Raw genomic sequence first — 22,192 nt, 5'->3', positions numbered from 1 at the left:
ATAGTGGATGTAACCAGGAATCATATGTAAAGGCCAATAATGTTGAGGTAGTGAATTAAATAAGACATGCCCTGCTTTTGTACTTTCTTGTCCTCTTCATCCCCCACTGGTGCAGGGGACCACTGTACTCAAGGGAAATATGTTTGAGAAAAAGGCAAGAAAGGGAAGAAGGATTGAGATTAACATGGATCCCTTTTATGTCCATGGCCAAATTAACATTGGGCATTTTGAGAAGTGTTCAATGGCTATGATCCATTTCCACTGCAACTACAGTGTGTTTTTCTGCTTAGATACTTTTCTTTTTTCTTTTTTTCCAAGGTGACAACATAAGATGATGATTCATTTCAAGATTTCACCCTGAGTCATGATCAAGGCGATCACAAATAAATCCAGACTAATGGGCACTTTTGCCTCCCTCTTTGGATGCTGTGTCTACTGTGCAGCATCACTTCTGGGAACAGCAATCCACAGACCCACAAGAAATTTCCCAGTGTACTTCTTAGGTTATTCCAAAGTCTTTTCCCGGAAAGGACATCAACCAGACCCTGAATAAATCCATTACAATTTTATTTTCCCTGGCTTACAAAGGAATACATATTAAATTAACAATGTGGAGATGTTAACAGTTGAATTATTCTACTAAAGATCACATCTTAATTCACCTTTTTTTAAACAGGATTTTAACATAAAATATCAGCATAAAAACAAAAATCCACATTTTCTAATATTGGAGTGTGAGGTAGAAGATACTATCTGATATGGCTACAAATGATTTTTTTAAAGTTTTCAAACATATGAGAAGTCAAGGTCCTAGAAGCAGAGTTTCTTCTAATTAAACATCTTTGTAGAATTTATTTTGGTGGATTTAGGATTGCACAAAAATGTTTTGGAAACTAGCATAGGCGGAATAATGGATTTTCAGAGACATCCACATTTTTTTTTTTTAAAGGGAGAGTGAGAAAGAAAGAGAGAGAATTTTTTAATTTTTTTTTTTTTTTTTTTTTTAGTTTTCGGCGGACACAACATCTTTGTTCGTATGTGGTGCTGAGATAGAATCCGGGCTGCATGCATGCCAGGCAAGCGTGCTACCGCTTGAGCCACATCCCCAGCCCTGAGACGTCCACATTTTAATTCCCAAAACTTGTGAGCATGTTACCTCATATGGCAATGGAGAATTAAGGCAGCTGATGGAATTGAACTTGGCAGTCACTTCCTTAAGAGAAGGAGTTTATCCTGTGTTATCTGGGTGGGTCCAATGGTATCACAGGGTCTTTAAAAAATGGAAGAAGTCGAGTCAGTGCCAGAGTGACAGGATGGAAGGGAAGCCCTTGTCAGCTTTTTCACTGCTGTGAACAAAACATTTGACAAGAACAAACTTAGAGGAGGAAAAGTTTATTTTTGGACTCAGAGTTTTAGAGGTCTCAATCCATGAACAACTGGCTCCATTCCTTGGGGCTGGAGGTGAGACTGAACATCATGGCGGAAGAGTGCGGCTAAGGAAAGCAGCTGGAAAGTGGCACCAGGAAGCAGAGAAAGATAGCTTTGCTCAGAAGGAAAAAATATATACCCCAAAGCCATGCCCCCAGCTACCTGTAGCCACACCCTACCTGCCTATAATTACCAATAAGTTAATCTCTCTCCCAGGGGATCATTCACTGATTGTAAGGTTCTCATAACCCATTCAGTTCACCTCTAAATGTTCTTGCATTGTCTTACATAACAGCTATTGGGGGACACATATCTAAACCATATTACCATGGCTGTCTTTGAAGATGGTGGTTGTAAGTATTAAGGAAGGTGGGCTGTCTCCAGACCTGAACAGATAAATAGGTTCTATCTCAGGACATATGAAGGCGTGCAATCCTGCTGACACCTTGATTTTAACTCCCTGAAACTAACTTTAAAATATAGGGTTCCAGGGTTAAAACATAATATATTTTTAAATATATTTATTGTTTTGTAAGTCTATAAATTTATGGTAACTTTTATTATAGGAGTAATAAGAAACTAAACTAGGAATCTGCCTGGGTTTCTTGTCCCCTTCCCTTACTATACTCCAGGTACTCTATCCTTAGTTCTGTAATTGCAGAATCAGTGACCTAGCAAAAATTTGATCAGGAGTCATTGACAGGTACATCAATGACCTAAGACCCATGACTGACTACAAGTTCATGAGCCACAAGTTCTAGTTGCATAAATCACTCAGTGAAGACATCCAGAGGAACAAAAGAAAACTATAATGCAGCTCCCTAAGGCCACTCCTTTGCCCATTTCACTTCTGGTGGGAGGATTCACTAGCTTCCTCTCATCTAAATTCCATCAAAAGAAGACAATGGTGGGATTATTAAACTTGAGAAGGTTAAAGTCATTTTACAAATTGAAAGAATCCGTATCCATTTAAATAGAAATAAACAAAATGCCAGTTACTAATTTGAAACTTCCTACCATCCAGTGTTGATGAAAGGAAGAAAATGTAAAAAGTGGAAAAATGCCAATTTTTCATACATCTGAATATGGTATGTTAATTTTCAGTCAACATCAAACAAATAACTTGACTACCTTCATCTTTCCCGAGTTGTACAAATAATATTAAAGACCCGCTAGGTCTTTTAATATCATTCTTTAAATTTGCATTTTTTGTGAGCAATCAGGTAAAATGACACAGGCTGTGCTGAACTTATCTCTGTAACCCCTGTGCATAGCTTCAGTTTTTTTAAATTTGAATTTCCTCAGTGTATTTAAAATATTTTATACAAATATATTAAGTAGAGACAATATTTCTAGAAAAGAACAGAAAAGTCACAGAATTTATAAAAGAACCTTGATTAGTGTAGGAAACTAAAAGAAATCAGGGATCTAAAATATAAGGTCCCTAAGAGATTATTTCAATAGTGGAAACTAAGGAGCTATTAAATGACTTGCTAACTTAACACTTTCAGACTTAGGATGGTAAGTTCTACTACTTCTCAGAGATGAAAAAATAGAGGCATGGGTAAAGTATAACTTACCCTACTCCCCTGATTGTCCTATTTACTTTGAAAGCTTGTTAAAAATGTTGATTCCTCAGCCATGCATATTCAATCAGGATCTTCAGAGGAAATCTCTTGGGAATCTATATTTTCTAAAGTTACTTGAAGGATTTCAATCAACAGCCAACTTTAAAAAAAGACTCCCTATTTCAAAATTTGACATACTGCCAACCCTAACTAGAGAAAGCAAAACAACATGACTCTTTTTTAAAAAAATAAGGAAATATTTAAATAAACAAATCATTGCCAAGATTAGCATAATGTATTCACCCAATTTTCTCCTTGGAAACTTTGGAAAAACTTTTATTGACGTCAAGGTAATTCCATTGTGTGCAAAGGAAGAAATTTTGCCTGGGTTGGATGAGTATACAAAAATATATATTTTGCAGAAGGGAAATTTAGAAACATTCTATGGTTTCCCATATTGAAATAATTGACATTTAAACATCTTTGTGGTTTCAGAATAAGTTAACTATGACTTGTATTTCAAAACCCCAGAGCTATTTTCTGAAACTCCCTTCTGAAACTTAGAGTAAACCATATAACCCTGAAAATGTGTTTCATCTAAAAGTATATTAACTAATTAATCTTAAAGCTCAATAATTTCCTTGCAAATATAATAGAGGAAGGATATTTGGAATGGCAGATATGTTTTAAATTTCAAGACCAAAACTTTTAACACTAAAATAATGAGTACTTTTGCCATTTGCTCTTACAAGTTGAATTGTTTTTAGTGGAAAGTATTTTATCATGAGTCAATATTATGTCATTTTCCAAACATCCTACATGACTTTGGTACTAAAAAAAACATGCTTGAATTATTTAAATATTCAAAACTTTACATTTTATCAGGATATCCTATTAAACTCCTAAGAAAGTGTTCATTTATAAATAGAGGGTTAAAAATATTTTTAAATGTATACATTATTTATCCACAGATTTAAACTAATTTAGCTCCTCAGAAAATGATGTATTCTGAGTCATCATAGTTAATCTGGTGAAAAAAAGTGTTTATTTCTAACTTTGAGTATTGCTACAGAACTTCTATTCATGAATCCAGTTAAGGTAATCAGTCAAGCCCCCAAAGTATTGGCTCCCTCATTCCTGTGGGTGTTAAGCTTTTCCTCTTCCTGGAATTGGCTGGACTTCTCGCTTGGCTAACTCCCCCTCATCCTTCACTTTGAAGCTTTTCTTGATCTTCCCTTCTTGGGTACCTTTTTCCAAAACCCCTGGGTGAGGTTGATACTGCTTCTCTCCAGTCTCAGCATATCATATTCTTCTTCCTGTGGAAGAAATTGCCACATAGGACCATAGCTGAAGATTTATTTGTGTCTTTCTCACCTAGACTTTGTAATTCTCGAGGTCAAGGGTTGTATTCTAGTACAAAATGTTGGCCAAGTATTTTTATGTTCATATATGGACTGATAAATACATGATGGAGTTAATCCAAGAGGCAACTGAGCATTTTAAAGAGTGTCTTTAACTTATTTCATTGCTTTGAATTGATTATAATCCAAATTGCAATTGGGGGAATAGCACTGTTAATTTTTTATTATATATATTTTTTTCTGAGCAAAGGATCTTTTAAGTTCTTTACTTGACCCTAAATACAGAGGTGAAAGGGATAATTTTATGCAGTTAATTCATTTTCCTTGATTATACTGCCATTGCATATGGTCCATCTCCAATGTCACTTCTCTGATTCAAGCCACCGTTGTCAATTCTTACCTGTACTAATGCTGTTGTGCACCAAATGGACTTCCTGCCTCTTTTTGTCATGATATATGAAGTCACTGTCATTTAAAAACACTTAAATAAATGTTCAGAGTGCATAGTGTTCCAATGTGACCACTACATGAGCTGGTATCATTCCATGTACTGCCATATGCTCATGCCGTTCAACTAAAGAGGTTTTACCATCAGAGCCTTCTTCAAAAATCCTGAAGCCTCTTCCCCAATCCTTCTTTCCCCTACTACCTCCCTTTTTCCTATTTAGTTTAAATACAAGTTTGCCAAGAAATAGGTCTTTTCAGCTTTGCCAAACTTGTACAGATGCTAAGCAACATATGATGGGATATATCCCAATAAATCCACCATAAATTGAAAATATCATAAATTTTGAGAATATCAAAATATCATAAATATCTAAAATGCAAGTAGGGAGCTGGAGTGCTATTCAGTGGTATAGCACTTGGCTAGGATATGTGAGGCCCTGGTTTCAATCCCCAGCTCTACTGTGGGGGGGGGGAAGTATCTGATACACTTAACGTATAAAGCATTCATGCACAAAGCTTGGCCCCTGTTGTGACAATGTTGAGAGAGATTAAACCCTAGAGAAGGTTATTAGATCACTGGAGTCTCTGTCCTGAGAAAGGATACATGAATACATAGGACCCTGTTTTCAAGAAAGTGAAGGAAAGCCTCCCCATGTTCTTGGCCTCTTACTCACATGTCTACTTTTCCACATGGTGTGACCCAGCCAAGAGGGCCTTAATCAGACCCTAAATATAGGGCAGACAAATCTTGGATTTTCAACCTCCAACACTGTGAGCTCAATAAACTTCTTTTCTTTATAAAGTAATAAGCATCAGATATTTCATTATGGCAACAGAAAACAAATGAAGACACTGAAACATGATAGTCTAGCAACACAGAATTAATTATGTACCCTCACTGTGTGACTTACTGAGAATTATGGCTCCCTGGATGCATATCACATTCACATCATCGGAATATGAAAACAAAATTGTGAGTCAAAATACTGGAGGTTAGAAACTGTCAGTAGTCTCTTTTCATTGTTTCTTTCTTATTTTATTTTTTAACACTTCTAATAAATTTATCATTTTATTTGGTTTTGCACCTTTTAAGATATCTTAATATAATTAATAAGTGTGAATTTAGGAATATTAGCCTATTTTATGTTTTGTCTTACAAAAATAAATTACTAGACACCATCAATTTCTTAAGTACTTTGAAGTATCACCTCATTTTGCTGTTAAACATTTCCATGAGAGAGGTAATTAACCCTAGTTTGCAAATATGGAAAATGAGAAGTATTATATATATATATATATAGAAAGAGAGAGTTGCATAGCAGACAACAGAAGAGAAAGAAACAAAGATCACATCTCAGAGAGCTTGCTGTTTGTGTGCTTCCCTGTCCCTCCTCAATCATGCTAAAAGTGGAGGACCTCTGTGACAATAATAGCAGCTGATGCTGAATGCTCCCGCTGTGCAAGAATTCTTCTAATAATTTACCTGCATTGACTCCTTTAAGCTTACAAAGTTAATTTTTTTATTACTATGATCATGATTTCATTACTATGACACTATGATCATACCCATTTTATAGATGAACACATTGAAGCTAAATAAATTGCCCAAGATCAAAGAGTACATAAATCATGGCATGCTTTCAACTGCTACAATGTATTCACTAAAGACACTTACACACACTGATTATTGGGGCACAGAAGAAGGTAATACACAGAAGAAGAGATGTTATTACTTTCTATTTTTAGTAAATGTAGTATCCACTTTATGTGTTTTGTTTTTTAATTTTCATATTTGAAATGATACAGTGCATGTCTTCCTATTTCACTTAAATTATATTGTGGGCTATGTGCAATCATTATATATATAATAATAGGCTTATATAAACCATGCCATCTGGAGGATGTGCTTCAGAGTGGAGTTTATCTGTTACTAGAGCTGTAGATCCATCTTAGAGAAATTTCTAGGCTTGAACTTTTAACTCGAGGAAAAAAAATGATAAATGTCATGAGTGTATGTCTTGTGATTTAACTGCTTTCTTTTAGAATAAAAGGAAGTTTTATTCTTTCTTGTTTATCTTATACAAGGAAATTGAAAACTCTGTTGGCATTGCTCATAGAATTATGTTTTCTAGATTTCCTCCATTCATTGATTGAAACCAAGGTAATCTGGAATAAACTGCATCTGAAGAAAAGACTGAAGAGATTTTAAATTCTTGATACTCGAAGGATCTATACTCTCCCATGATTCTCTAATAATGTGGAATTTTCAAATGTAAATTCATTATTCAGATTCAGATAAACACACACACACACACACACACACACACACATACACAAACACATATACAGAAATACTAAGGCAATCTCTCTTTGGGTATTGAAACCTAATATTATAAAGATGTCAGCTTCTCCAAAATCAGTGTGATCACATTCAAATCCAATTACACTTTTTCATTATGAAACAAATGTCTATAAACATTTATCTGAAAATTAGAGATGTTGAGATTAAGAAGCAATGTTCTGGAAAAAAAAAGTTCAAACTAGAAATGAAAAAGCCATTGAGAAGTATTTACGAAAATGGAAGAGACTATGGTTGCACTGCTGGATGCAAAGTCAATACAAGAAATCAGTCAACCACTTACCAATGATATTCATCAAAGTGAATTCATCAAAATAAAGATATATCCAAAATCCGTAGACAGCTAATGACACATCTGCAAAAAATTCTCCTTACTTGAAAATATCTATGGTAACTCTGCAAGAACAAGCAATATTTTTTATGAGACATAATTTTTAAATTAAAAATGTGACTGGCATACAACCTACAATTTATCAGATTAAGGTATTTGATAAATATATTCTCAGAAATCAAAGTGCATCTTTGACTTCAAAGAAAATAGCAGACCATATTTGACAAAATCTGAGCTTTCAAGCAAAAATTAGGATTTTAGAAATCAGAGTGGATGTGACTTGATTTGGTTTGATCATCAGTATGATTTAGATTCCATATTTTAAATAACCTTTAAAAAACCACCTCATTTTGAGTTTAGATGCCTGATTGAAGAAGAGTATTTTAATTGCCTAAAAAATTATTCATATATTTGTTTTCCCAATTAAATATTTTTATAGGGTGAGATTTTCTTCATTTGCATCAGACAATGTAACATCACAACAAATTGAATAAGAAAGTAGATATAAGAATCTGACTCACTTCTATTGATCCATACATACAGTAGATTTGCAAATATATTAGAAAATTCTGATATATTCCACTCTTCACTAGGCTTTTTTAAAAAATTTAGATATTTTCACAAAAATATCATTTATGCTAACATGAACTGTATTTATTATTGTTATCTTAAGCAATTATTTAAATGCAACATTTCTTTTAATATTGAATATAGTGACTAATGAAAGATGAACCCCCAAATATATCCTCAGAGTTCTCAAAATAGGAATAATTTTTAATGAATGTTAAAATTATATATATATATATATATATATATACATATATATATATATATATATATATATATATTTGAGTGGTACAAGAATGTGGAATGAGCCGTTCAGAGAAGACAGATGGTAACTGCCCTGAAGTAGCAACAGTCTGGGCCCAGGGTGGGGCAGAACATTGAAGTGTAAGGAAAAGGAGGAAGAAAATGGTAACAAGGAGCTCACACACTATACACTCTCAGATCCTACAAGGTCTTATAAACCTAAAGTTCTCTAGTGACGAAGGGAGGTTGGCTTTCATGTCTGAGAGAGAACATGCAGAACTTGTCATCCTACCTGAACTGTTTCACAGAAAACATGTCTTCCAGCCCCATCCATTTTTCTGTAAGTGGTATGATTTCATTCTTCATAGCTAATAATATTCCACTGTGAATATGGAGGGATGTTGGAAAATGAGTACCAAAACACAGTCAGATAAAAAGAATAAGAATTCTACAGCACAGTGGGATGACCACACTTTATAATAATCTATTACTTAGTATATAAACTCCAGAGAAGAGCGACTGAAAGCCTCCAAACATAAAGAAATGATGGGAAGAGGGAAATGTTAATTATTGATTTGATCATTTCTTTCTGTAGGCAAATGTTGAAATATCAAACTGAACTCCTATAATTTTTATATGTTAAGCAAAAATAAAATGAATTGTTTACTTTACCAGAAATTATTTAGGAAATAAAATCGGATCTCAAAAATTCTAAACATAGCCATGTTCAATTTTCTTGAATGAATGTTCTATAGTATCAAATGGTACACTGTGTCTCATGTACCACTGATCGGTAATAATCAGAACATTCTGTAAATGGGTAAGGAATCATTACAAATTATTAAAATAAGTATACATCATTCTCCAGAAAGTCTTCTCACCTTTGGAATTCCCCTAAAGCTATATTGCATTGCTGTACATAATGTGTTCATTATAGTACTATGTGCCATAATAATGAAATAATTTTGAAAACTCAAAGTCCTTGAAACCACTGTAACAGTTACTATTGAATGAGAGCCTAGATTAGTTATGAGATACCCACATGGTCACATACTCTGTAAATATGTAAAATATGATGTAGAGTTATATGTATTGAAATAGCAAAATATGTAATATATGAATTGTATGTGAAAAATTCAGGATGCAGAAGTGAGGAAGAGAATTCAAGGAGAGATTATTTCTCCCCAAAACAGACTAGTGATCATGCATCTACCTCCGTGAAGGTATCTGAAGGCTGAGTTGTCCGTGCTACCTTACATGCTGAAAATTCAAGGAAATCAAATTCTATGGTGTATATGTCATATGTCTAAAATGTCTTAAGGAATGAAGTCTGAACAGGGATACCTTCTAGAAAATGGAATTAAATAGCCAGGTGGGTGAGGGATCATTGCACATTTAACTTATATCAGGGGGTGCTGTTTAATGTTGCAGTATATTGTATTTATATCACCTTACCATTATAACGCAAATGTATTAGTAAAAACAAAAGACACTTTATTAATAAAAATTCTAAAACTATCCTTGTCCAATATCAAGACAAATGGAGGTAATCATAGAATGAGTTTAAATCCACATAGGTATATGAGGATAAACACTATGCAGATGAAAGACACTTTCATGGTTCATAAAATGCTCAAGAACAGTCATATTAATTTGAGGAAAGAACAAATCAAAATTAATTCCTTTATTATCTCATTTGAAAATAAACCACTTAGGGTATTTTCATTTAAAATAAATCTACTGAAATAAGTGGTGTAGATAGAACATACACAACTAATTTAAAGAATAAAATTCCATGATCTTGTTAATGCTTTACAAATTATAAAACAGTGTTCAATATTGAAAACTAACAACTACATTATGGTACTACCTATGTAACATAATTTCATGTAGCACATAACAATAACATTAAAGACGAATATTTAATGAAATAGAAAAGCATCCACAACTTCCTATTACATAAAAAATGGGTGTGAAACCATAAGCATTGTATATTAATAGATGTAAAAACAAAAATATATCTCACACACACAGTGACCTCTGTGCTAGAACATTAACTTCTTCTTTTCCCCAAAAAAGAAATTTCCAAATATACTCAAAACTTTTATATTTTTTACCCTGTATTTATCAAACACACTAAAACAAAGTGCTTTTATGAAATCTGTAATAAGGAAAAGTTTCAGTTTAAAACCCCAATGTATAAAATAATAAAATAGCACTTTTTTCTCTAACAAGGACTTATCATGGTATTTCATAATACTCCGTGCTCTCAGATAAGTGATGTCTGTATATACACTCACGCATCTCTATATACACATTGTAAGGGAAGCAATACCATACATCCATCAAAAAGAGAAAGAACATCTCAGTTTGTTCAGATGGAGCACTGCAAGCATATTAACTCTTCACATATGGAAAACACATAATGGCAACAGAACTTTGGGGAATTTGTTTAATAGTACTCACCAATGGATGATCTCTGAGGTTCATTTCATACAGAATATATATAGAAGTATTAGTCACTTATATCTTGCTGAACACTATAGCGAAGGCCCAATAAATAAGGGGTACTTTGATACCAGAAGCATTTATGTACATGTCATCATAAAAACTGTAAAGATGTAGACTCCAAGTGTCAAGATTCTACATTTTTTTAACCATTCATTAGTTGCTTGAGAACATTTAGAACTTGGTATATTGTTCCACACAGCCTGGGTTCTTTACTACTTTCCTGTTTTAGGACTACCTTTTCCATTTACCAACCAGCCTGAGACAAGCCCATCTCCAGCAGAATGGCAGTGGCAAAGGGAAAACCTGAGCAGAAGTGGTATGAGGGCTCTGAAAGTGCAGGATTGGGTTAGAATGAGGTGGGTTAAATAGTTATGATGTTCCTCAGTGTCCTTGATGGTCTGAAGTAACAAGGAATCTGGTAGCCAGACTGAGGCGACAGCCTAATCACTTTATTCTGTGTTCCCATGAAACATATTCACCTCTAACACCTGCTCTCGCAAAAAAAAAAAAAAAAAAAAGTGCATTTCTATTTGCCAGGATGGAAAGTTCACACATCACCCAAAAGTTGGGAAGTGTGGATGTGGTTGTTCCCTGGCCTGTGTGTGGGATGCACAGGGAAGTTACCACTTAGCTAACATTTGGCTTTTCTTTTCTTTTTTTTTTCTTCTTCTGAACATTTTTTTTAAATTCTTTCTTTCTTTCTTTCTTTCTTTCTTTCTTTCTTTCTTTCTTTCTTTTTAGTCATACATGACAGCAGAATGAATTTTGACATATAATACATACATGGAATGTACATACATCAATCATATTGTCAATTCTATTCTGCTGCCCTTCCTATCCTCCTTACTCCTCCCCTCCTCTCCCATCCTAACATTTGGCTTTTCTTAAAATTTATTGCCCATTTAATATTTATGCATTTTTCAACATAAAGAATACCTATAAAATATTTTAAATTATACAATTAATTACCTTGGCTCTGCTCCATTTTGGTCACCCTTTTCTCAATGGTTTTGGTCTTCCAAATTCCTCTACTCACTTGTTAGGTGACTTTCAGCAAATTGCTTAGGCTCTCTGAATGTTTCTACTTCTGAAAATATAAAATAAAAAGTATTATAAGAAATTTTAAAGTATGAAATTTAAATATGACATATGTGAAAAAAAACTAGGAAAAAGGATAGAACATAATAAATATGCCATAAAATTAATTTTATTTCTTTCTGATAAACCTAGGAAATATGCTTTGAAATGTGCTAAATTAATCAATTTATCAGCTTCATAGTACTGAATTATTTACAAAGCACATAATTAAATATCAGTTTCACAGTGGTCTAAATTGAGTTTAATGCATTAAAAAATATATTGCATACATCACAAAATATTTACTGCTTTATAAAGAAAACTCCTAAAGCATAAAGAGCTGGAATTTATTAAGATTATAGAATTCAATACATTCAAAGTTAATGTTTGCAGTTGTTCTATGAAAGCCTCTTATAGCAAGACCACTTAGTTGTATGATTAGAGTATCTTTCCTCAGCTAATTCCTTTTAAATTTATTTCCTTTATTATAAAACTTATATCTTCAATAACTTCCTTAAAATAAGCTCAATTTTGTGCTTGTAAATCATGTTACAATTCCATGAGTTACTAAAAAGATTATTTTGTTTTTCAAGTGCTCTCTTACAAATATAAGGCATTTCTTCAGATTTTCTTTCTTTCTTTTTTCTTTTTTTGGATAAATGCAATAGTGGTCACGGAGTTTAACTTTTCATAGGTCTTATAGCTTAAAAAATGTTCTTGTTATTTTAAAATGAAAAAAAGAAACTTACAATGTGGAAACCAGTATTAACATACCTTGTTGTAAGTTCTGTTATGAACATGAGAAAGTGAATATTTTGAAGGGAAAATCCTATAAATACAGTTGATATAATAAAAATGAACTAGATAAGAACTTGAGAAGACCTCTTCTTTACTAAAAGCATGCATCAGGAACTGACAATGAAAGACCTATCAAACCAGGACTTGGGAAATTACATCTTTAAATAACTTTTTGATTTCAGGAAAACATCGCTAGCATATAGTGACAGAATGAAAGATTCTTGCCTTTTGATATTTTATTATACTTTTTCCCCCTGTTCTTTAAATTCTTTTTTGGCATTAAGCAGCAGAATATTCTCTGCAAGTAAGGTTTTGGGTGAATTCCTAAAGGAAATCCACAAAATAAGAAACAGGCAAGACATTGTTGATTAGTTCCAGATCTGAATAACATAAAAAGAATTCCCTTTGCATAAGAAGTTAAATGAAAATATTGTTATTTGTCATTTGTATTAGAGTGGTTATGAAGCATTTTTTGCAAACATTAGAAACTAATGTGTTATCATCTTAACAAAAGTTTAATTTAGTCCAAGTAAATCAATATAGATTCCCAGAGTGATGAACAAGAAGATATTAGTTTATCTGATGCTGATTTGCATTTTCTCAAAATTATTTGCTCTGTTTATGATATATGAGAACTTTAGATGAACATAATAGTTGGCCAAACAAATCACACTTAATTGTTGCCACAGCCACAGAAGTAAAGATTCTAAGAGACACTTTCTCACTGAGTTGCCGCATCTGGAGCAGGACTCAAGTCCTGGTTAAAAGCAATGGTATTTGAGCTAGTTAAGCAAGTATCTCTCCCTCATTCCATAGGGAATGAGCTGGGCTGTGGTTGCTCAGCACGTCCACCTGCACTTCGTTAGAGAGCAGAGTGTTAACATGCCACACCACAAGAGCCCCACAATGACATAACTCCATTCAGAGACTGCAGTGACTCTGCTGGTCCCCCCCACCCTCCTCAGCTCTGGTATCACTAAGAATCTGGCAGCCAGTTCCTTCCCGACAGAGTTTACAGCATATATTGGTGGATTCTTGTCCCAGTGCATCTGCTTTAAGAATTAAAGGAAGCAGTGTCAAGAAATCCAGGTAAGTGCTGTTTTAACTATAGCCCAGGGGATGCTTACTGTTTGGGACAGTGTTTATTGTAATAGAAACAGGAAAAAAAAAATTCCGAACAGATTTGCCAATGGCTATTCAAATGCAAACCCACCATTCTGACCATTTACTTTCTCCTTTTGTTTATTGTGTTTTCTAAATGTTTAGGTTGTATTGATTGGCAAGGGGAATGACAAAATGTTTCAAGGTTAGGATGAGAGAAGAGCTAAACTAGACACTGTGAAAGAATGGAAATTAAGTGTTTGCTCTTCAGGCTAATGAGTTATGTATGTTAGTATTGTGGGAACCTAATATTGGAGGATAGAAAGGTCACTTCAATCATCATTCAAAATGTTTTGTGATACAGACATAGTTATAATTTGTTACAAATCACCATCAATAGTTTGTGTTATAAAATGTGAGCTAAAGGATTTACAGATTGCTTTTTTCATATTTTGTGAATTTTAAAGATTTGGATAATGTTGAATGTATGCTTTAAGGAACATGTTTTAAAGAATTTCTGGGAAATGATTTATTTTTTGAAAAAAAATTCCTCTCTAGCCACAGGTATTTTGAAAAAAAAGTGGGAAAAAAATACAGTGTGATTTTTCTCATAGTTGGAGGCATTATATGGGTTACAAACTCTTTGAATTCAGAGCCCTGGTTTTTACTCTGACAAAAAAATTGGAAGCATTTTTAGTTACTACTCCAAACTCACATTATAGTTACCATGACTGTGCTGGTGGATACTCAAAAAATGAGAAACTTATTAATGAAACTAGACTTATCTTTGTAGCATTAACTTACTGCAACTTACAGAGAAGCCCAGGAACATGTTAGCATGTTCTTTTTACTTATGTGATCATCAAGGCCAAGTCCTGTCCACTGAATTAAATGACTCCATCATAATCTTAGGGAATAATTTACCAAGAATCTGATTACATCTGATATTAGTGACCTAAGTGCTTCTAATAGCTTTTTTAAAAAATGTTTTATCAGCTAACATAAGTTCCTTATGATTCCAAGTTAAAGAAAACATGTTTAGAGTTCTTCATCCTCCAAATCCTACTTGTTCCAAACTACCTTGATCCAAAATCTTGTCTCATACGTCTCATGGGAAAATATGATATTCCGTACTATTGAAATGTGGATTCTATTCACATTAGTGATTTCTCTCCAGAGCTACCAGTTTTCCTTAGTCTATAGAAGTCCAACTCTTATATTCTAGTTTTCCTTTTCCTAGAGTGCTAAACCTGCACTTTTCTGCACAGTTGACCTCCTTGTTACTGAGCCTCATCCTAGAAATATGTTCATATGAGAAGATAACAGTTGTAAATTATTTTAAATTTTTTTTTAATTTAATCCTTTCCTGCATGGTTCCTGATGCCAGCATTAAAAAAACAAACTTTCCTTCATCCTCACCTCTTTCTCATTTCTACTCTGTGAGGCCACTACAATCCAGATAATCAAATCATGCCACCTTAAATTTTGTCATGACTAAAGATAGACAACTTATGAGTTATTGGGAAAAAGAACTATATTTCAAAAGTTGGAAATTTTTTTTCTACCAGTTGGAAGTCTTTTTAGATTTAAGAATTCTTAGAATATTTAACATTTCTCTAATAAACATTTGTTTTATAAATATTAGTTTTAGAATAGTTTTGAAATGTGTTTGAAAATATGGAATGTTAAACAAAACTTGAAATAATGTAAATAAACACCCAGACCAAGAATTCTATTTCCCTCTTTCAGAACCAACAATAACCAGACACTTTTAAAGGAATGTACCCCCTTCCCCTTCCACCTCAAATGTAATAAGAATTGCTGTCTCCAGGGAAAACCACAGATTGTCCATGTTTCCAGTAAAGATCTTCTTAATGAGACATTTTAATGACGTTGAATGATAGGGTACAGTATGAAGTTTACAATTGTCTCCTAATTTTAATTTCTTCTTGTTTTGAGAAATGTTCTGAAGCAGTGTTCTGACATTGTGGTCAATGAGCATCACCCAGCAACCTCTTGAAGAAAGTCATTTAATTAAGGGAGGACCAAAAGAGAAAAACTAGAAAAGTTATGTGTGGGTTGCCCAGAAGGGGGCGCCTGTGTATGCCATCTAATCTGAAACCTGTTCTTTGCCCCAAAGTTGTAACCATACACCTCTAATCATATACTTAAATAAAAAAAAAATGTAAAGACGCTATTTTTAGATGAACTGGACAACTAATACAACAAAATGCACATTGCAAATTGAATTTTCTTTTCTTGAAAGCATAGCATTATATAACGATTTATGTTTCCACTCTTATTTAGGATTCAAGGCATTTGCTGAAAATGAACCTAGGTGCATTTACTCTCGTCTTGGCATTAATTAGTGGTGCCAGTGGCCAGTACTATGATTATGATTTCCCTCTATCCATTTATGGGCAATCATCACCAAATTGTGCACCAGAGTGTAACTGCCCTGAAAGTTACCCAACTGCCATGTACTGCGATGAGCTGAAACTGAAAAGTGTGCCCATGGTGCCCCCTGGAATCAAGTATCTTTACCTTAGGAATAACCAGATTGACCATATCGATGAAAAGGCCTTTGAAAACGTAACTGATCTGCAGTGGCTCATTCTAGATCACAACCTTCTGGAAAACTCCAAAATAAAAGGAAAAGTATTCTCTAAACTGAAACAGTTGAAGAAGCTGCATATCAACTACAACAATCTGACAGAGTCTGTGGGCCCACTCCCCAAATCACTGGAGGATCTGCAGCTTACTCATAACAAGATCTCTAAACTTGGCTCCTTTGAGGGACTGGTAAACTTGACCTTCATCCACCTCCAACACAATCAGCTCAAAGAGGATGCCATCTCAGCAGCCTTAAAAGGTCTCAAGTCACTTGAGTACCTCGACTTGAGCTTCAATCAGATGACCAAACTGCCTTCTGGTCTCCCAGGATCTCTTCTAACCCTCTACCTAGACAACAACAAGATCAACAACATCCCTGATGAGTATTTCAAGCGTTTTAATGGGCTGCAGTATCTACGTTTATCTCACAATGAGCTGACTGATAGTGGGGTACCTGGAAATTCTTTTAATATATCATCTCTGTTGGAGCTGGATCTCTCTTATAATAAACTTAAGAGCATACCCACAGTTAATGAAAATCTTGAAAACTATTACCTGGAGGTCAATGAACTTGAAAGTAAGTAGAAAGTTGTGCCAATGTTTGATTTTTGTATAATCTGAAGTTTTTCAAAGCCTAAGCTGGGCAAAAAAATATTGCTTCTGACTATATTTAATAGAAATGAATTAATATCAACAAAAGATCCCTCTAATTAAAAAATATAAGATCTCTAGCTCAGTTGAATATCCAATTCTTTCTAGACTTTCTTTGGAATGTGAAAATGAAGAATAGTTAAGACAAAGGAATTTAATATGAAATTTTATCAAATTTAATATTCTGTGTTAATTATCTTGCTATATTATCTCTCAATATTTATCTGTTATTATTTAATTCCTTTATGACTTAAATTTATTTCCTATACTTATTTTCTGGCAAGATCCAGCTCAGGGAAGAACAAATAAGTTCAGAAGAGATACAGTTAGCGGAGACTTTTAACCCTCTCTCCCATGACCTGCACCACAAGTCATGTGCTCTCATGGTCTTCCTTAGCACCTTTACTTGAGACTCAGCATGTTACTCTGTTAACCTTGACCATCATCTACTTCTCTTATCTCTGTTATGGTGTGTGTGGACTTCAAGGTGTTCCAATGGACTCTGAGGGAGATTACGGAAGAAAAATTATATAAAGCAAATAAAGTTTAGAATTTCCTTATCTTTGAAAATGGTATAGTAAGAGAACCTTTTCTTTTACAAAATTTTTCCCTTCTTTGGATTTCTTCTCTTCTCTTGCTGCCATATTTTATTTTTCATCTATCTTCTGGATGGAGATTGACCCAATCCTCTTGTGTCTTCTGGGGCATTTTCAATTGAAGTAATATAAATTTTGGTGGGAAATAAAAGTCCATCATTCTTGCTCTATTCATTAACAAGATATTTTCAGACAACAAAATCACAATTCACCAGTCAGGTTTTATAAATGAAAAATCAGATAGAGAACACTAATTTGCATATACAGCAGTTGTCTTTGCAAATACTGTATTGAAGTTAATCCCTTTTATTTAATGAAAATTGGCTCCTTGTCATACCGGATAAAGATATTGCTATCAGAAAATTACAGTATATATTATGACTACATGGTAATTCTTAAACAGTTTTCTATAGCTTCTAGTAGGGCTGGAGTGCTTTCATGAAGGAGACCATTGGTACCAACTCAAACACCATTTTCCTTATTGTATCTGGAAAATAAGGATTGATACTGTTTGACCACCACATGTTACACAATTGAGCTAACATAGTTTAGCTTCTATAGTTGTTTCAAGTGTGAATTCTTTATGTAGCAATACAGGATTTCACATTTTAAACATTTGGGGTTAGGAGGAAGGATATTTTCACAGATAAAAATGATCAAGAAATTTGGATGAATGAAGAGATCCATTAGATTTAGTGGGAGGAGATTAGCCACCAGCACAAGGCTACTTCTTTCTCTGAAATGAGACAGAAGGATGAAAGTGCAGGCACATTTGCTGGTTATCCATTGTATGAATGAAGGTTGGAAGGGCCGGTAAGAGAGATAAGAAAAATGACCTACAGGAGAAAGGACAAAGGTTACTCAGTGCTGCACTGAAGTTGAAATCAAAGTGCCAGAACGTGGTGGTCATTTGAAAAGGTTACATGAGCATTACTTTACTTCCTTCTTTATCCTTGGCATTGGTCAGGTATTCTTGAAGTTTGTCCTAGCCTCCTTCTCTTAAACTTAGGTTATTTTGCCAGGTAGTAATCATGCATCTTAGTTGTCCACATACTGATAGTATAAATAGGGTCTCTAAGGTTTAATGTCCACTGTTATATGTAATGTCTAATATAAGCAAATATACAGGTGCCTCCCAACATCTATAGTGATTGGTTCTAGAAATTTCAGTGGATACCAAAATCCACATATGCTCAAGTCTCCTATGTAAAACAACAGAGAGGTTGCTTCTAATCTACGCATACACTCCAATATACTTTAATCTCTAGATTACTTATAATACCTAAAATAATGTAATTTCTATCAAGTATTTTTATGCTATATTCTTAGGAAATAATGACAACTTAAGAGTCTGAATGTTTGAGTGCAAATTTTTTCCTAATATTTTTTGATAAGTTGTTGTTTAAATCTGAATATGTGGAACCAATAGATACAGAATGCCAGCTCTTTAGCCCAAAATATTTTTTTATATTTTAATCTTGCAACTCTAAGCATTAGCCTAATCATAAACCTTCTTAATATGAAGTAAGTTGGAAAAGAAAAAAAATTAAGAGTGTTCCCTGTGTACAAGAACTATATGAAGTGCTTTACCTACCATATTTACATCTTCATGCAACACAATGAGATACATATGCTATATCAAACAAGAAGATCAGCTAAGTATTCCAGGCCACCCAGCTGATAAGTGGCAGAGGTAGAAGCCCATCATAGTCTGTGCCCATCTTTTTTCCTTTGCTCCATTGTTTCTCAGAGGTAGATATCATAGAAAGATCCTGGAATCACTGAAGTTATTTAGAGACCATCTTGGGGGAAAAGACTATGGTGGGTTTGGGTTTCCACTGAAGCCATTGTTTAAACTAGCATTTTGGAGTGAAAGAAAATGACAAGATAGAAGACTAGATAAGGTTAAGCTTAAATAGAGAGGGGCAGAATCACATCGGTTACACATCCACATTTTTACATAATAGCATATTAATGACTGTTGTATTCTGCTACCTTTCCAATAAAAAAAAATAGAGAGGGACACACAGATAGTTTCTATGTGCACACATAATCATGCAACCCAACAATAGCCTTGGTTTCTATTAAAAACTAAATCAATTTTTCATTTGCAGCAGTTTTCAACCACACAAGAATGTTGGCTCAGATGGTGGACATACCATGATTTGGTTTTTGCCTTGCAGTTTTGATTCATTGTTGTGGTGTGTGGTTGCTAGAACATTTTTTAGAGAACATCTAGTTAAATCTGTTATTTTCAGATGCATAAAACCCATGATGCATGTATTGGTGAGGCTGTTTATACAACCACATCAATTTACATTTCTTCATGTCAGACTAAATATTTCAAGATTTCTTTGATAATAAGACACATTTGTAAATGCCTTTCTAGACCTTATTCATCAGAATCAATGAATCCTGTTCTTTGCAAAGTTGTATTGAGTATCCTGAGCTTCCTTATTTACAATTTACTAAATATTGTAGTGCCATTATAGTAGCCTGAAATATACTTTTAATGGTACCTAATTCAAAGGTACGCAATATAAGTGAGAAGAACACCTGTTTGATAATATACACTTAGGGAATTGTTAAATGATTGTTTCAAGGCAGAACACTAAAAGGAAACATTGAAGTTTTTTATGCTTTAATTTGCAGAGTTTGAAGTAAAAAGCTTCTGTAAAATTCTGGGGCCATTGTCCTACTCCAAGATCAAGCATCTGCGTTTGGATGGCAACCGTCTCACCCACACCAATCTGCCACCTGATATGTATGAATGTCTACGTGTAGCAAATGAAATCACTGTCAATTAATACCTTCTAATTCCAGTTACATGAGGTGTATCCTGGGGCAGTACTTTATGGTTAGGGTTTTTTTTTTTTCTTTGTGTGTAAAGTTTTCAGAGTATCCATTTTTTGTTGTTGTTCATTACTTTCATGAGTTTTAAGTTCAAAGGGAAAATGTTTTGTAAACATTTACCACTTAAAAAAAAAGATGAAAAGCAGGCCTATTTCATCACAAGGACACACACACACACACACAAATAGACATCAAACACAATGCTTTATTTGTAAATTTATTATTTTCTATACCTCTACTGTCAAATAATATGCAAAACATTTTACTGTTTGCATGGAATTTAGCCAAGTTTTATAGCCCCTAAATCTTAATTTAATGCACCTAAAAGCATGGTAGTCTCAATATATAAGGATGTGTACTGTCTTAGCTCAAACCATCTTGCTATGTTCAAATTTGTTCTGTTGAAAAATAAGTGACATATTTTGAGACCAATATTTTTGCAAAATAGTAAACAGAATTTATGAAGCCACCTGCACCAAAAGAATTATTTTCAGTGTCAAGAATTTTCATATTTACCCAATGAAGCTTTTCTTTTCTAGGATTGTTTTTCATTCTAAGTCATGTATGTTTCTTTTTTATTATTTGCATGTTGTGTTTAACAAGCTAATAGCAAAATAAAACATACCAAATGGCATCATTGTTTGGCTTCTTGTGAAACTCATGTCTCTCATGTATGAAATGTATAAAGGAATACATTAAAATTCAAATGGCATCTCTACCCTAAAACATTTTACTGGTGTGCACATAGGATTTCCCACCAAATAAATAGTTTTCAAATAGCATCCACTTACAAGGAGTTACTAAACACATCTGATAATGAGTATTTACATAGCACAACATGCTTGGCTATTTACCATTATTCCCATGCATGTTATTTTTGCCAATTCATATGTAATGGTGTGTTAATAATAAAATCTCAATGATTAATAATTTCTTGGTTTTTAAAAGAAAATGGTGGGTAGTTCAATGGTGAGTAGTTCCCAGAATTAGAATGAATATAAAATTTTCTGAAACTGAAATTTTAAAAATCAGTGTATGCTGATGCCAGTGTATTTGGAATGTAAGTTTTAAGCTCAAACTCCAGTAATAATAACTTTCATTTAGCATATTGTGGATATCCATGTTTCTACACAATGGAAAACAATAGAGCATACAATGTATTAAAATACTATGTATCTAGCTAATAAAGCCTACTTGTGGCCAAACATCATGCAGTCAAAATATTCATCCCAAACTAATGCCTGTAGAGTCATATATGTGTTCAAACAAAAGAAAACATTAAAGTTTAATGTTTTTAATGGAACATTTTTAGTGAATTCTATCTCACAATAAAATGTTCTATCACCAAACGACCATCATTAATTAAGACTGCGTTGACAGTCAGATGTGCAATGTATATTACATTAGGAAACGGTGTATTTTTGATCCTCATGTCTTTTCTACCTAATGTTAAGTTCCTTGGGCTGTTATATTGCTCAAGCCATTTCTTGGTATGAACTTAAATTTTGTTTTGTTTCCACAAAAAGTATTATAGAATAAATCAAAAATAAAATTTCCTTCCCTTATCTATGAAATTCATCAATAATCCATGGAAACCTATTCTCAAGTAGGCAGTAGAGGATATGGCATAAATTCCACTTAGTAAACATGTGATGACCTTTCATGAGCTTTGTCTCTGTATTGCTTTG

The 22,192-nt window shown here is 33.6% G+C and overlaps 1 protein-coding gene across 1 annotated transcript; it reads left to right on the top strand.

The window, feature by feature from the left end:
- The first annotated feature begins 13,510 nt into the window (after positions 1 to 13,510).
- On the top strand, positions 13,511 to 21,143 carry LUM (lumican). Its single transcript, XM_081310468.1, has 3 exons — positions 13,511 to 13,779; positions 16,099 to 16,981; positions 20,304 to 21,143. The coding sequence occupies exons 2-3, from the start codon at positions 16,120 to 16,122 to the stop codon at positions 20,456 to 20,458; spliced, it is 1,017 nt and encodes a 338-aa protein (XP_081166594.1). The 5' UTR covers positions 13,511 to 13,779; positions 16,099 to 16,119; the 3' UTR covers positions 20,459 to 21,143.
- The last annotated feature ends 1,049 nt before the right edge of the window (positions 21,144 to 22,192 follow it).

Source organism: Spermophilus citellus (genome assembly GCF_964194105.1).
Source record: "Spermophilus citellus genome assembly, chromosome: 10".
Lineage (NCBI taxonomy): Eukaryota > Metazoa > Chordata > Mammalia > Rodentia > Sciuridae > Spermophilus > Spermophilus citellus.
The sequence above is the reverse complement of the archived record's forward strand: the minus strand, read 5'-3'. Positions and strand labels throughout refer to the sequence as shown.

Excerpts from the sequence above, each read along its gene's own strand:
- LUM (XM_081310468.1), top strand. The coding sequence starts at position 16,120 with ATGAACCTAGGTGCATTTACTCTCGTCTTGGCATTAATTAGTGGTGCC. Across the intron at positions 16,982-20,303 it reads GGAGGTCAATGAACTTGAAA|AGTTTGAAGTAAAAAGCTTC; the intron begins GTAAGTAGAAAG and ends TTTAATTTGCAG.